A 15,323-nucleotide genomic window follows, 5' to 3' on the forward strand; every position below is an offset into this window, starting at 1 on the left:
GTGTCAAAAAATAAAAATTAACATTAAACATTTATTTAATAATAAATACAAATTAATTTATCATAATGTATAATAATTTATAATAATTTAATTTGTTTTATCAGAGCTTTTCCAAAGAACCAAAGCACTGAAAAAGTGGAGGGTATAGCAGAAGCATTGAAGACTATTATTATATATATATATATATATATATATATATATATATATATATATATATATATATATATATATATATATATATATATATATATATATATATATATATATATATATAATTATTAATGTTTAATATAATTAATATTTGTATTACATTTTTATTTTTAATATATATTTATATATATATATATTTTTTTTTAACCTGGGAACCTTTCATTTAAGATGCCACTGAAAGCTGCTCTAAAGCAAAGAGATTCCTCATCGGTCAAAGTCTTTGAGGAATGGGACAAAGCAACCGAGGACGACTCCCTAACCGCAAATACACCACTTTCCTGGCACAAAGTCGCCATGCTTTTCAATCTGATCTGAAGCCAGATGTCAAAATTTGTATGGTAATGATCATAAATTCATATTCACAAGCAGGTGCCAAAGAGGGAGTACAGCGACCGGTCTTATGTGTCAGACAAAAACAAGCAACCTGTTTAAACAGGGACAAGCTGGCTCACTTCCACGCAGACAGACAGTCTCTTTTGATATCAGTGGCCAATTGATTCTTCAAAGGATGTTTACTCAGACTTAGGCAGCGGTTGGTGTGCATTCACTTGCACACCATGGCTTAAATAGTGCCGGTACAAAGTGACGGATTAGCGTGTGCTTTTCCAAGCCATTTCTGAAGCAAGACCAGGCACATCCCATCCCAAGCCCTCGCATCGCACCTGGGCCAAAACAACTTTCCATTCGGATCGGGGTTAACTTCACCAAGCATCCGTTTGACAGCATTCTGACTCAACCAGAATAGCCGTTATGCACCGGGGTCCCAAAGTAACAGGCTTAGATGTTTGCGTGTATGTTCCCGGTCGACAACACGACACAGCTGCTGCATTAGATGCGACATTAGATCACTCTTTAAATAAAGACTGGAGACTCCGCATCCTCACGTTCCTTGGATTGGTGGGCTCAGACATAAGCAGATATGTCATTCCACTAGTGACAGCTCACCTTGGCCTGGGAGACGTGGCGGGCTAAAGTGTTGCATGTGGCTGGGATAGCGATCCCATAAATTTCGACTTTCTCCGAGTGGGACGGATGAACTTGCACATCAACACGGTTGATAAAATTAGAGGCTGTAAAATTGGACAACTGTTCATTCACCTCGATTATTGTCTGTTTTTTCTTATACTGAAATGTTATTCTTGATTAAACATTCATTTTCTACCACTTTTCCTCATGAGGGTCACGGGGGTGCTGGAGCCTATCCCAGCTGTCTTCGGGCGAGAGGCGGGGTACACCCTGGACTGGTGGCCAGCCAATCACAGGGCACATATAGACAAACAACCATTCACACTCACATTCATACCTATGGACAATTTGGAGTCGCTATTTAACCTAGCATGTTTTTGGAATGTGGGAGGAAACTGGAATTCCCGGACAGGGAGAACATGCAAACTCCACACAGAGATGTCCGAGGGTGGAATTGAACCCTCGTCTCCTAGCTGTGAGGTCTGTGCGCTAACCACTCGACCGCCCTATTAAACATTCATTCATTCATTTTCTACCGCTTTTCCTCACGAGGGTCGCGAGGGTGCTGGAGCCTATCCCAGCGGTCTTGGGGCGAGAGGCGGGGTACACCCTGGACTGGTGGCCAGCCAATCACAGGGCACATATAGACAAACAACCATTCACACTCACATTCATACCTATGGACAATTTGGAGTCGCTAATTAACCTAGCATGTTTTTGGAATGTGGGAGGAAACCGGAGTACCCGGAGAAAACCCACGCATGCACGGGGAGAACATGCAAACTCCACACAGAGATGGCCAAAGGTGGAATCGAACTCGGGTCTCCTAGCTGTGTGGCCTGTGCGCTAACCACTCAACCAACTCAATTGTTTTATATATTCATTCATTCATTTTCTACCGCTTTTCCTCACGAGGGTCGCGGGGGGTGCTGGAGCCTATCCCAGCTGTCTTCGGGCGAGAAGCGGCCAGGTGGCCAGCCAATCACAGGGCACATAGAGGGAGAACATGCAAACTCCACACAGAGATGCCCGAGGGTGGAAATGAACCCTGACCTCCTAGCTGTGAAGTCTGCGCGCTAACCACTCGACCGCTGTGCCGCCGTGTACTCATGTTCATTATATTTGAAAATGTTGCAGTTTTCCTTTGATTTTGTCAATAAATTTCAAGAATTATTCACAAAGAAATTAAAGAAAAGAAATATTAACTGTAGTGAAAAATCTTGAATAGACATTTTTAATCCACCCAAAACACAATTTAATGTTTTGTTTTTTTTTCTTTTGGCCCGTTCTTCCATTGGCTAATTAGTTTTAATGTGATCCACTCAAATACATAATATGGACAAACGTCAGGGTAACTCCATGATTTAGTCCGTAATTAAATTCCACGGGGTGTAATGTCCCAATACTTCCCCAAAGAGTGTTTCCTTAATAGATTGCTTGCATGACACATTCAATGTCTAACCACAACCACTGACATCACCGAGTCGCTGCTGAGTTCTAAGAAAGAACATTTTTGCTGATGTGTTTTCTCCAACTGGTCTTGGAACAAGGGACCCAAACTTAGCAGATAAATGAATTCCAGCAATCGGCAGGAATTTGCCGGTCTGTGCTGAAACCTCACCAAGTCAAACAAGTCCTGCTTTTGGACTCTGAGGTGAAGGAAAATTCAAAGCCACATGTCCCCCCCCCCCCCACTCCCGACTCTCTGTTAAGTAGAGCATATGTACGAGTAGAGCTCAGTGATGGGTAGGGTTGAAAATAAACAAGAAGAAGAAACTGAAATCGTCCTAATCATGCAGTTTCAGTGCCAACATGTAGAAACATCTTGGTAGAAGATCACTTGATTATCCCACTTGAATCAAGAACCTCCAAAAAAAAAAAGCTAACATGCATCCAGCATGAGTCTCTTGGTGATAACCTCGCATATATATCTCTCCCACGCACCACTGAACTGTGGGAAGACAAGGGTGCCTCATGAGGGCTGGTGGGGTGGGGGGGGGGGCTTCAGGTGATGACACAGCCTGTCTCATCACAGTAAAATGAAAACAAATGACTGAAAAGCAGAACAGCAGCAAAAATGGAAGGTCTCTGCAGGCATGGAAAGCTAGGGTCACACAGACTCCCTTCTCTCGCTCTCTCTCTGTGGGCCCTGGTTCTGGCTCAGAAGAATGTGATGACATGACTGAAGGGGAAACAGCCTTTTACACGGTCAAGGAGGACCAGACGAAGGGAGGAGCAAACTCCACTAGACTCCTATAGATCCAAGTCTAGAATGAATCTATCCATTTGTGGTATTGTGTGAACATAAAAAGTAGTTTTTGGAAAGAAAATTGAGTATAAACTTCATTAGGTACAGCATTACAGTCTAAAGCAGGGGTCTCAAACTCACGGACCGCGGCCCAAATGCGGCCCGCGGGAAGCTAGTTTGAGGCCCCCGTCTTGATATGAAAGTTTAATTTGTTAATTTGTTTAATTTGTTTTTTGATTTGCTTATTTATTTTTCCATCTTATTTTGTGTTGAAAAATAAAAAATTAACATTAAACATTTATTTCATAATTTAATAATAAATAAAAATTAATTAGTTAATTTGTTTCATTTGTTTTTTGATTTGCTTATTTATTTTTCCATCTCATTTTGTGTCGAAAAATAAAAATTATTTAATTATTATTAAATTAAAAATTAAATTATTATTTAATAATATATAAAATGTAATTTATCATAATTTATAAAAATTTATAATAATTTAATGTTTTATCAGAGCTTTTCCAAAGAACCAAAGCACTGAAAAAGTGCAGGGTATAGCAGAAGCATTGAAGACTATTATATAAGACATATATATATATATCATATATTTATTAATATTTAATATAATCCATGTTTATTAATATTTGTACTATATTTTTATTTTTAATAAATATATATATATTTTTTTTTAACCTGATACGGCCCAGCTTCACCCAGACCCGAGGTAAAGTGGGTCCCCAGGTAAATTGAGTTTGAGACCCCTGTTTCAACACACTATGTTTATTATTATTATTGTGAATGCACTTTGCAGAGATGTTTTTGGAATATGTCAAAGTAAATAAGAAAAATCATGCACTGTACTCACCATCTGAATTCCTGTTGAAAAGAGATTGGTGGGTTTGACCACGTGTTTCTGCTGCTCTATCTCAGTCTCCAGCTGGGAAACACGGGCCTTGTGCTGGGCAAGCAAGATAGAAGCAGGAAGCTGAGAATGTTCCTGGGGAAGGAAAAAAAAAGGTGTCATATATATATATTTGGAATAAAATGTGTGTTGCCACATACGGAGTTGTAGAAAACAAACTTGTGTTGTTCACTGATGATGCAGCAACATTGAGGTGTGGGCAGCCTGAAGGGTTTTTTGTGTTTATAGGGAATCAAAAAACGATTTATTTGCTTCCCGTAGAGATATTGTATGTTTTGTTTGTTTCTTTCATCTTTTTCCTTATGGATCCGCATACTGATTTTTATATTCCGGATGCCCTTCCTGTCCAGGTCTGAATTGTTCATTCTCAATGGTGTGGTCAGAGCAACCATAAATGGGTTTGTCATAAGTCAATATATTTTTCTTACATTTAAGTCATTCATTCATTCATTCGTTCGTTCGTTCGTTTTCTACCGCTTTTTCCTCACGAAGGTCGCGGGGGTGCTGGAGCCTATCCCAGCTGTCTTGGGGCGAGAGGCGGGGTACACCCTGGACTGGTCGCCAGCCAATCACAGGGCACATATATTCAAACAACCATTCACACTCACATTCATACCTATGGGCAATTTGGAGTCGCTAACTAACCTAGCATGTTTTTGGAATGTGGGAGGAAACCGGAATACCCGGAGAAAGCCCACACAAAACTCCACACAGAGATGGTCAAGAGTGGAATTGAACTCAGGGCTCCGAGCTGTGAAGCATGCGCGCTAACCACTCAAGCACTGTGCAGCCCTTGCCCAAAATTAATATGCATTTATTAATTCTTTCATTCATTTTCTACCGCTTATCTTCACAAGAGTTGCGGGGGGTTTCACATTTACTTCCTTTTAGCTTTCAATATATTAGATTCTGCACATTATTTGCTGGTTACACTGGGATAATTTTCAATCCCAGTCCCACCACGTTGTTTTACTCTTACCCCTAAATGTATATACAGTACACAACCTTGTGAGCATATCACTAAACCCTCCGTTTCAGTCTTATTTTTAGATCAGATGAAGCACAACAGGTCGCCTGTGAGCAGCCTGTTAGCCACAAGTCAAGGAATCACCAAAAAGGCATCCTTTATTGTGCTTGTGTGTGTGTGAGAGAGAAAGAAAGAACAATGTGTTTGTGAGCGTTGGGATGTACAAATGTCAGGACTCGGGATGGTCCCCCCCGGGGGGGTGAGGGCTGATCTCATCTGCCTACAGTGGTCAGGCCCTGTGCCTTAAACAAACAAACACACAGCTTAAGCTGCTATCTGTGATGGTTGCTCGAGAAGGCCCCTCTGCAGGAACAATCACTTCCAAAGCCTGCAGCTCAACACAATGGAGCCAAGAAGGCTTTAGAATGGCAGAATGAAACAATGCACCCCGGCAGCACAATGACTGGTAATAAGCTCTTAATGATCAGCCATGAACCTTTGGGCTGTGTGTGTGTGTGTGTGTGTCTCGGCAATGGAACATACAGTATGTCATAATGCGCGGCTCTTAGCGAATCGTATTTGCGCAACAAAATACACATGGCATTCTTGTTCACCTTTCTTGAACTACATGTCTGCATCCTCACCAGTTCATCCAGCAGAGCCTGCTTGTTCTTCTTTTTGGCCAGAAGCTGCCTCTGCTCCTCCTGCAGCACGTCCAGTCTCCGCTGATCACTGCCCTGCTGTTCTAGTAGGAGTAGCTCCTCAAGTTCCTCTTGTTCTCGAGTCTAAACAAGTCAAAATGAAGTAGCAGGTCAATGTAGAACATTCATTCATTCATTTTCTACCGCTTTTTCCTCACGAGGGTGCTGGAGCCTATCCCAGCTGTCTTCGGGCAAGAGGCAGGGTACACCCTGTAATGGTCGCTAGCCAATCACAGGGCACATATAGACAAACAACCATTCACACTCACATTCATACCTATGGACAATTTGGAGTCGCTAATTAACCTAGCATGTTTTTGGAATGTGGGAGGAAACCGGAGTACCCGGAGAGGTCTGCGCGCTAACCACTCGACCACCGTGCAGCTTCTAATAAACAGCATGAACAGTTATTTAACCTTTAAAATGAACATGAATGAAACCCGCACAGAAAGCTTTCTAGGTCTTCCAGAATATGCACCTATGGAGTGGCCAATTAACCTAGCATGTTATTGGAATGTGGGAGGAAAACCTTGCATGCATGCACGGGGAGAACATGCAAACTCCACACAGAGATGGCTGAGGGTGGAATCGAACCCTGGTCCTCCTAGCTGTGAGGTCTACGTGCTAACCACTAGACCACCGTGCCGCCCGAATGTAGAACAAAGGGTTGAAAAAGAAGAAGGAACATTTTTTTCCAGCCACCAAACTCATTAATAATAAATATACCGTAATTTCCGGACTAATTTCCTGATTATAAGCCTCACCCAGTACATTTTTAGAGGAAAAACGATTTTGTACATACACAAGCCGCACCTGTATATAAGCCGCATGTGCCCACATTAAAAAATGTAAACATATTTACAAAGAAAAACGGTACACAGAGAGAGTTTTCAAAGTTTTAATAATATAACTTAACAATAATAATTATACAGTAAACCTCGGATATATCGGATTCAATTGTTCCCACTGGTTTTGTCCGATATAAGCGAAATCCGTTATATGCGTATATCCGGAAAATGTCCGTTTTACGCATATATCGGATTTATATCCGGTATATACGTAAATCTGATTTTATCCGTTATAAAAAGGCACTTCCTTGACTATGTTTCTAATGTACCTGGACGTGCAGGCAACGCTGCAAACGCTGCAAATGACGTCGTATAGCGGCCTGTCACGATTCGGCGAATCGGAGCGCCACGATGCGGCCATCCGATATATGCCAGGGAAATTTAATGGAAATGCATTGGAACGGGACTGGAGATTTTGTCCGAAATAGGCGAAATCCGTTATAGAAAATCCGATATATGCAATGAATTTTTATTGGAAATGCATTACAGAAAAATTGGTTCTTTTTTATCTGTCCGTTGTGAGCGAATTTCCGATATATCCGAGTCCGATATATCCGAGGTTTACTGTAATATAACTTTCTTCACAAGCGGTGCCTGTGACGCGGCAGTAAAACGGTAGCAACATGGTAACAACACACCGCGGTCATTTTACATTGCTCCAGTTCTTCCCGCTGCCGTTTCCGGCATCTCACCATCGATTTGTTTATGCCAAGTTTACGCGCAGCAGCTCTGTTTCCTTCTTTATCGGACAGCTCGATTGCTTTTAGCTTGAAAGCTGCGTCATATGCCCTTTTTTTGCATTTTCCATGATGAAGGTATGTTCACGCTAATTTAATTTATGCACAAGACAAGAAGTTGCAGTCTTCCTCGATGCATATACAGTAAACCTCGGATATATCGGACTCGGATATATCGGAAATTTGCTCACAACGGATAGATAAAAAAGAACAATTTTTTCTGTAATGCATTTCCAATAAAAATTCATTGCATATATCGGATTTTTTATAACGGATTTCACCTATTTCGGACAAAATCTCCAGTCCCGTTCCAATGCATTTCCATTAAATTTCCCTCGCATATATCGGATGGCCGCATCGTGGCGCTCCAATTCGCCGAATCGTGACAGGCCGCTATACGACGTCATTTGCAGCGTTTGCAGCGTTGCCTGCGCGTCCAGGTACATTGGAAACATAGTCAAGGAAGTGCCTTTTTATAACGGATAAAATCCGATTTACGCATATATCGCATTTATATCCGGTATATGCGGACATTACGGACATTTTCCGGTATACGCATATAACGGATTTCGCTTATATCGGACAAAACCAGTGGGAACAATTGAATCCGATATATCCGAGGTTTACTGTATATTCCACCGGTCTTAATCTTACACCTTTTCTACTCGAGAGCCCCTAGCGGCCGTTAAAAAAATGACATAAATTGGCCGCATCACTAAATAAGCCGCAGGGTTGATAGTTTGGGGGGGAAAAAAAAAGTAGCTGGCTTATAGTCCGGAATTTACGGTAATCATAACGTACAAGCTTAGCTTTATTCTTCTGGATGAGATCTCGGTTCTCCCGCTGGTACTGCTCCATTCTCAGCTTCGTGTTGTCCACTTCGATGTTGTTTGTAAGGTTAAACACTGCAGAGACAGGAGACACGAGCAACCAATTACATCACTTTCATGTGCCCATCAAATTATGCAGACAATCAGCTGTCAGTTACTTTCAATTGTATGCAAGAGCTGGAGAAAACAGTTGTGGTATTCAAGTGATATTTAAATGTTCACAAAAACGATGCAAATCCTCACTCGGACTAAAAGACCCTTAAAGGCACCGGGCTGAAGGATTATGGGATGTTGGCATTCATGATGTGTTAGCATTGGCAGCTCTACCCAGTGATCTCCACCCCGAGCTGGCACCCACTAATGCCTGTTCAACATCCCTCCATGCCACTGGGGGAGAAATCATTACGGCGGCAGAAAACACCGTTTTCAAGTAGTGGAGTTAGGATTTGTACCGATTTCTTCGACTTGCTCCAGGTAGTCGTTATATTCTCTCAGGCTAGAGAAGTCGCCATCTCTTTTATTGTATCTGCAGACAGAGAAAAGACAAATGCGCTGGCATTAATATCCTCCATTAAATCAACCATTTTATAATAGCTTGTCTGCCTTTTGCCTAATAGACACACATTAGATGTCAATTAAGGGGCTATTAAAGGACAGATGAGATGGAAAGAAAGACAGAAATGCAGGGAGGGGCAGCCAAGTAAAAAAAAAAAAACCTGGCAGAGAAAAAGCCTTCCCGCTTGATCCCCCCCCCCCCCACCCTGGGGAGTCTCATTGTCTACAAAACAAACAACGTAATGAGGAAGACAAAGGTGGCTTAAGAAGTGGGAGGAGCCACAGGATGAGACATAAACATTAACCCCGCCACACCCCAGGGCCCTCCCTCCCTCCCCATCGCAGTCACTCACATCTTCAACACCTTCTTGCGGATCTCCACCTCCTTGTCGACGGTGGGGTCCTCGAAGAGCTGCACGCGGAAGTTGCTCTTTCTCAGGGGCGTGTCACATTGCACGCAGTTGCCCGAGCCGCGGACAAACAGCATCTCCACGCAGTTCTCGCATCTGAAGGAGGACCAGATATAATTCAGTTTTCATTTATTCATTCATTTTCTGCTGCTTGTCCTCACAAGGGCCGTGGGGGTGCTGGAGCCTATCCCAGCTGTCTTCGGGCGAGAGGCGCCAACCAATCACAGGGCACATATAGACAAACAACCATTCACACTCACATTCATACCTATGGACAATTTGGAGTCGCTAATTAACCTAGCATGTTTTTGGAATGTGGGAGGAAACCGGAGTACCCGGAGAAAACCCACGCATGCACGGGGAGAACATGCAAACTCCACACAAAGATGGCCGAGGGTGGAATCGAACTCGGGTCTCCTATCTGTGTGGCCTGCACACTAACCACTCATTCACTGTGCAATTCATTCATTTATTCATTTTCTACTGCTTATCCTCACAAGGGTTGCGGGGGTGCTGGAGCCTATCCCAGCTGTCTTGGGCCGAAAGGCGGGATACACCCTGGACTGGTGGCCAGCCAATCACAGGGCACATATAGACAAACAACCATTCACACTCACATTCATACCTATGGACAATTTGGAGTCGCTAATTAACCTAGCATGTTTTTGGAATGCGGGAGGAAACTGGAGTACCCAGGTAGGGAGAACATGCAAACTCCACAAAGAGATGGCTGAGGGTGGAATTGAACTCGGGTCTCCTAGCTGCGAGGCCTGCGTGCGAACCACTAGTCCGCCTTGCAGCCTTGATATCTATTAGTCATTCATTTTCTACCACTTATCCTCACGAGGGTCGCGAGGATGTTGGAACCTATCCCAGTTGTCTTGGGGCGAGAGGCGGGGTACACCCTGGACTGGTGGCCAGCCAATCACAGGGCACATATAGACAAACAACCATTCACACTCACATTCATACCTATGGACAATTTGGAGTCGCCAATTAACCTAGCATGTTTTTGGAATGTGGGAGGAAACCGGAGTACCCGGAGAAAACATGCAAACTCCACACAGAGATGGCCGAGGGTGGGATTGAACTCGGGTCTCCTAGCTGTGAGGTCTGCGCGCTAACCACTTTTCCCCCCGTGCATCCCCGTGTCACAAACAGCATATGTCAAATCAAACTACAAGCGAAAAGCTCCGTGGTCACGGCCATCTTGAAACCTGGAGAAAAGCCACAGAAACACGGGGAGAACATACAAACTCCACATAGAGAGGGTGGGATTGAAATTGGGTTTAGCAGTGAGGTCTGTGTGTTAACCACTTGTCCACCGTGCAGCCCTAATTCAGTTTTGTTTTGTTTAAACACTCTCAAAATCAGTTTTCAGGTTTTACCAACACTTAATGCTGTGTTAAATAGTTTGAATGCAACATTAAAATTTTCAAGAATTTGAAGCACCCATAACACCCCTGCAGTAAGAGATGCGCAGTCCACTGTGTGTATATACAGTATCTCACAAAAGTTAGCACACAACATTCAGCAACCACTACAGTATAACATCTTGGATATCTTATCTTGGATAGATAAGAGTAGTCAGTGTACAACTTCTACAGAAGTATAGCCGCCCTCGTAGCTAGCAATACGAGCGAGTACCAAGATAATTGTGTTGCCTACAGCCAACTACGTCCGCACAAGAATGTGGAGAACTGCAAGATGTCTAACGTCCACCAACTCTACCTCAACTAGTGACGTCATCATTGATAACGTGTGACATATCTGAACATGCATCGGCCGTACTTATTACGTATGTTCTATATTTTGCCTAAACTAGTAAACAAATGACATGATGGGGTTTGTATGATGCACAAAAACTTGCAAAGCGTGTCAAAGTTGGTGTTGCAACTTAAAGAAATGTAACAATCTCTCAAAGCATTCATGCAACAACTTATGCCTTCCTAATGGTCTCAGCTATAAAAGCTACATTTGGCTAAGTGAGCCGACTATCTGCTTCATGTCTGAAACAGTCTCCCAGAGAGTTAAAAAAAAATGGATAGTAGGGCCGTGTGGTCATGATGAGTTTTTCAGGTGGAGTTTTGGCTCCTTATACGCACACAGCAGACCCTTCCATTGGTCATAAAACAAAACAAAAAAAATGAACAAAATAACTGACATTGAAGAACTTCAGGTGAAGCACGGGTTCAAAGTGGAAGATCTCCCTCGTGCGCCGTCATGACACGTCTCTATGGCAACCGATAGAACCCAACCTGAGGGCGCAACCCTGAGCTTAGCCATCAATCACACCTTTATGCAGGTAGGCGTTTACCCATCAGTCACACTCAAGTGAGGAGTGGACACTGAGGACAATGGGAACGCTTCTAAATCTCCCCTGATGGGGTGGAGGGCTTGGATAAACGTTTGCACAGTGCACCGTTTTAATTAACTCTCTGTGGAGCTTTATTTCCACAGGGATTCACCTCCGCTTCCTGGCTGCCTTTACACACAAAAAAAAACATCTGGTTTCCAATTGTGAGTGTCTGTTTTTTTGCGAACTTAGTGTTTTCGTCGTAAAAAATATATTTAAGTCCACACTAGGGGTGTCACAAGACGTCTACAAGAGCTTGGCCATTGCAGAAAACTGCATTCCTTTGTCATCAGATACAAGTACAACCTTGATATTGTCCAAGGCTCGACAATAACGATGTACCAATGGCCCGGGGCAAGTTAAAACAAAATTCGGGCAAGTGATATTCCCGTCGGGCAAGTGTACTTTGGCATTCCGTACTGCCAAGAGTTTTTTTTAAAAGCGGTTCTTGTTGGGTGTTGGTAAAACACGGACTGCGGAATTCAGGTGGTAATTTGCAAACCAATCCTTGCAAATCTTGAAATGGACCAATCAGAAATTTAGACCGTGGTTCACAGTCCACAGTCCGCGTTTTACCCACATCCGTTCTTGTTCGCGATCAAACAATCAGCGATGGTTTGACTACGAAAACATCTATCAGGGCTCGACAATAACGATGTACCGATGGTCCGGGGCAAGTTTAAACAAAATTCGGGCAAATAAATCCAATCAGTGATATTCCCGTCGGGCAAGTGTACTTTGGCTTGCCATACTGCCAAGAGTTTTTTTTTAAAAAGTGGTTCTTGTTGGGTGTTGGTAAAACACGGACTGCGTAATTCCGGTGGTAATTTGCAAACCAATCCTTGCAAATCTTGAAATGGACCAATCAGAACCGTTTATTTAGACCGCGGTTCGCAGTCCACAGTCCGCGTTTTACCCACATCCATTCTTGTTCGCAATCAACCAATCAGCGATGGCTTGACTACGAAAACATCTACCAGGGCTCGACAATAACGATGTCCCGATGGCCCGGGGCAAGTTAAAAAAAAATTCGGGCAACTAAATCCAATCAGTGATATTCCCGTCGGGAATGCACTTTGGCATGCCGCACTGCCAAGAGTTTTTTTTAAAGCGGTTCTTGTTGGGTGTTGGTAAAACGGACTGCGTAATTCAGGTGGTAATTTGCAAACCGATCCTTGCAAATCTTGAAATGGACCAATCAGAATCGTTTATTTAGACCGCGGTCGGTAGTCCACAGTCCGCGTTTTACCCACATCCATTCTTGTTCGCAATCAACCAATCAGCGATGGTTTGACTACGAAAACATCTATCAGGGCTCGACAATAACGATGTACCGATGGCCCGGGGCAAGTTTAAACAAAATTTAGGCAAGTAAATCCAATCAGTGATATTCCCGTCGGGCAAGGGTACTTTGGCATGCCGTACTGCGAAGAGTTTTTTATGAAATTGCGTTACTATGAACTAGAAATCACATACGTTGGAGCATACGTTTACCTTACTGAAGACAAAAAGTGAAGGCGGCAAGACACACAAACAAGAAATGACCTTCCAATTATGTCAAAGGAAAGGTTTGTTAGGTCTTTTATACAAAATGGCTCCAATTCCTACAAAGTAAATGTCACATTTTAATGAAATATTTTAAATGAAAAGTGAAACTCTACACTTATATCGCATATTGACTGTTGCATTTCAACTAAATTGGGGTACAAAATCCTAAAAACTGTGGTATCATCCAAATACTTTGGGACCCAACTTGAGTTTGAGATTTTTCAGCATATTCGTGGTGCATTTGAGTCCTTTCTTTCCAATGCTGGTGTCTCATCAGAAGCTCTCTGAGGGATGAAGCCCATCATGCAAGAGTCATCATGTAAGCGGCTTCACTCTTCAGCAAAAACAGGAGAAAAAAAAGTGCCGAGTCACAGCGTTTGAATGTTTAGGCATCACGGCAGATGTGGGTCAAACAGGCGTAACCTGCTAAATGCAACGCTGAAGCTTCCACAGAAGCGCAAGCTAAAAAGATCGAATAAATGAAGCGAACGCCGTCCAAATTAGACATGAACAAAGTACCGAACTAAAAAAACGAAACCATGGAACATCTGCGTTTCACCAAGCCCCCTTGGCCCAAGTGCACACTGGGAGAGGCAGATGTTCAATACGGCCCAAGGCTACATGAGATGTATAGACCTCGGCCATATGGAGGTAGGATGGAGGACTACTGCTTGTTTCCACAGGCCCACAAAGAACCCATTCATCAACACGGAGTAAGAGCAGGGGCGTAGCTTATCCCCCTGCCCCATAAATGGACCACACAACTGAACCCTCCGAAGGGGAAATCCTGCGAGCACAGAGGTGAACATCTAAAAAGGGGAGGGTGGAGACTTTGAGAGTCAATATGGCATCATTTTTTTTTCGCCTGAAGTGGGTCTCTTCAGCTCTTCGGTTTCACAATTGTGTGCCTTGATTGCGGTTCATAACTTTTCAAAGGCGGCAAAGCAACACAGCGCCATATTGTCACTTTGGAGGGCACAGAGAAACCGACTGACTCCTCCTCCACCTCCTCCTCCTTCTTCTACTCTTCTCACCTGTCCAGCTCACAGCTCCAGGCTGCTATATCTTTCCCATCTGCAGCTGTCAGCAGGTCACAGAAGGGGGTGCTGGGAAAGCAAGGTAGCAGGGGCAAAGATGCCTCCACCTTCTACCAACATTACAGTAAACCTTGGATATATCGGATTCAATTGTTCCCACTGGTTTTGTCCGATATAAGCGAAATCCGTTATATGCGTATACCGGAAAATGTCCGTTTTACGCATATATCGGATTTATATCCAGTATATGCGTAAATCGGATTTTATCCGTTATAAAAAGGCACTTCCTTGACTATGTTTCCAATGTACCTGGACGCGCAGGCAACGCTGCAAACGCTGCAAATGACGTCGTATAGCGGCCTGTCACGATTCGGCGAATCGGAGCGCCACGATGCGGCCATCCGATATATGCGAGGGAAATTTAATGGAAATGCATTGGAACGGGACTGGAGATTTTGTCCGAAATAGGCGAAATCCGTTATAAAAATCCGATATATGCAATTAATTTTTATTGGAAATGCATTACAGAAAAATTGGTTCTTTTTTATCTGTCCGCTGTGAACAAATTTCCGATATATCCAAGTCCGATATATCCGAGGTTTACTGTATTTCCTTGCTTCTACATCACAAATGCTTCTCCACCTAAAATAAAACTAGAATAGAAGCGATTGAAAGCAAAGTAAGAAACCTGCAAGAACACGTTCACCTCTGATACCTGCATCCAAAAAAAGAACTTCCATCCCCAAGAGTGAGATTGCTTACACAGGAAGCTTGCCATATGAGATGTTGAAAAATTAGACCTCAGTCGCGAGCCACTTTATGATGAATCATCCGGATCGTGTCCCTGAATGAATAAATAAATAAACGGTCCTGTCTGAACTTCTGACATGTTAAAAGTCAGCGTCTCCGGTTTTGGAGATGGTTTAAGTTTCGCGTCGCCACATCGAAAATGCGACAAACTTCCCTTTTCCACCATCATACACACATAATG

General features: G+C 43.1%; 1 protein-coding gene across 4 annotated transcripts in view; it reads right to left on the reverse strand.

The window, feature by feature from the left end:
- The window catches only part of mnat1 (MNAT1 component of CDK activating kinase), a 116,780-nt gene that overhangs the window by 32,551 nt on the left and 68,906 nt on the right, over positions 1 to 15,323 (reverse strand). For all 4 annotated transcript variants that reach the window (XM_058091527.1, XM_058091526.1, XM_058091529.1 and 1 more), the window contains 5 exons: positions 9,335 to 9,487; positions 8,879 to 8,952; positions 8,398 to 8,501; positions 5,955 to 6,095; positions 4,287 to 4,418 (listed from right to left, as the gene is read on the reverse strand). In XM_058091527.1, the coding sequence (XP_057947510.1) occupies positions 4,287 to 4,418; positions 5,955 to 6,095; positions 8,398 to 8,501; positions 8,879 to 8,952; positions 9,335 to 9,487 (604 nt within the window). The remainder of the gene's footprint in view (positions 1 to 4,286; positions 4,419 to 5,954; positions 6,096 to 8,397; positions 8,502 to 8,878; positions 8,953 to 9,334; positions 9,488 to 15,323) is intronic.

Source organism: Doryrhamphus excisus, chromosome 13 (assembly GCF_030265055.1).
Source record: "Doryrhamphus excisus isolate RoL2022-K1 chromosome 13, RoL_Dexc_1.0, whole genome shotgun sequence".
Lineage (NCBI taxonomy): Eukaryota > Metazoa > Chordata > Actinopteri > Syngnathiformes > Syngnathidae > Doryrhamphus > Doryrhamphus excisus.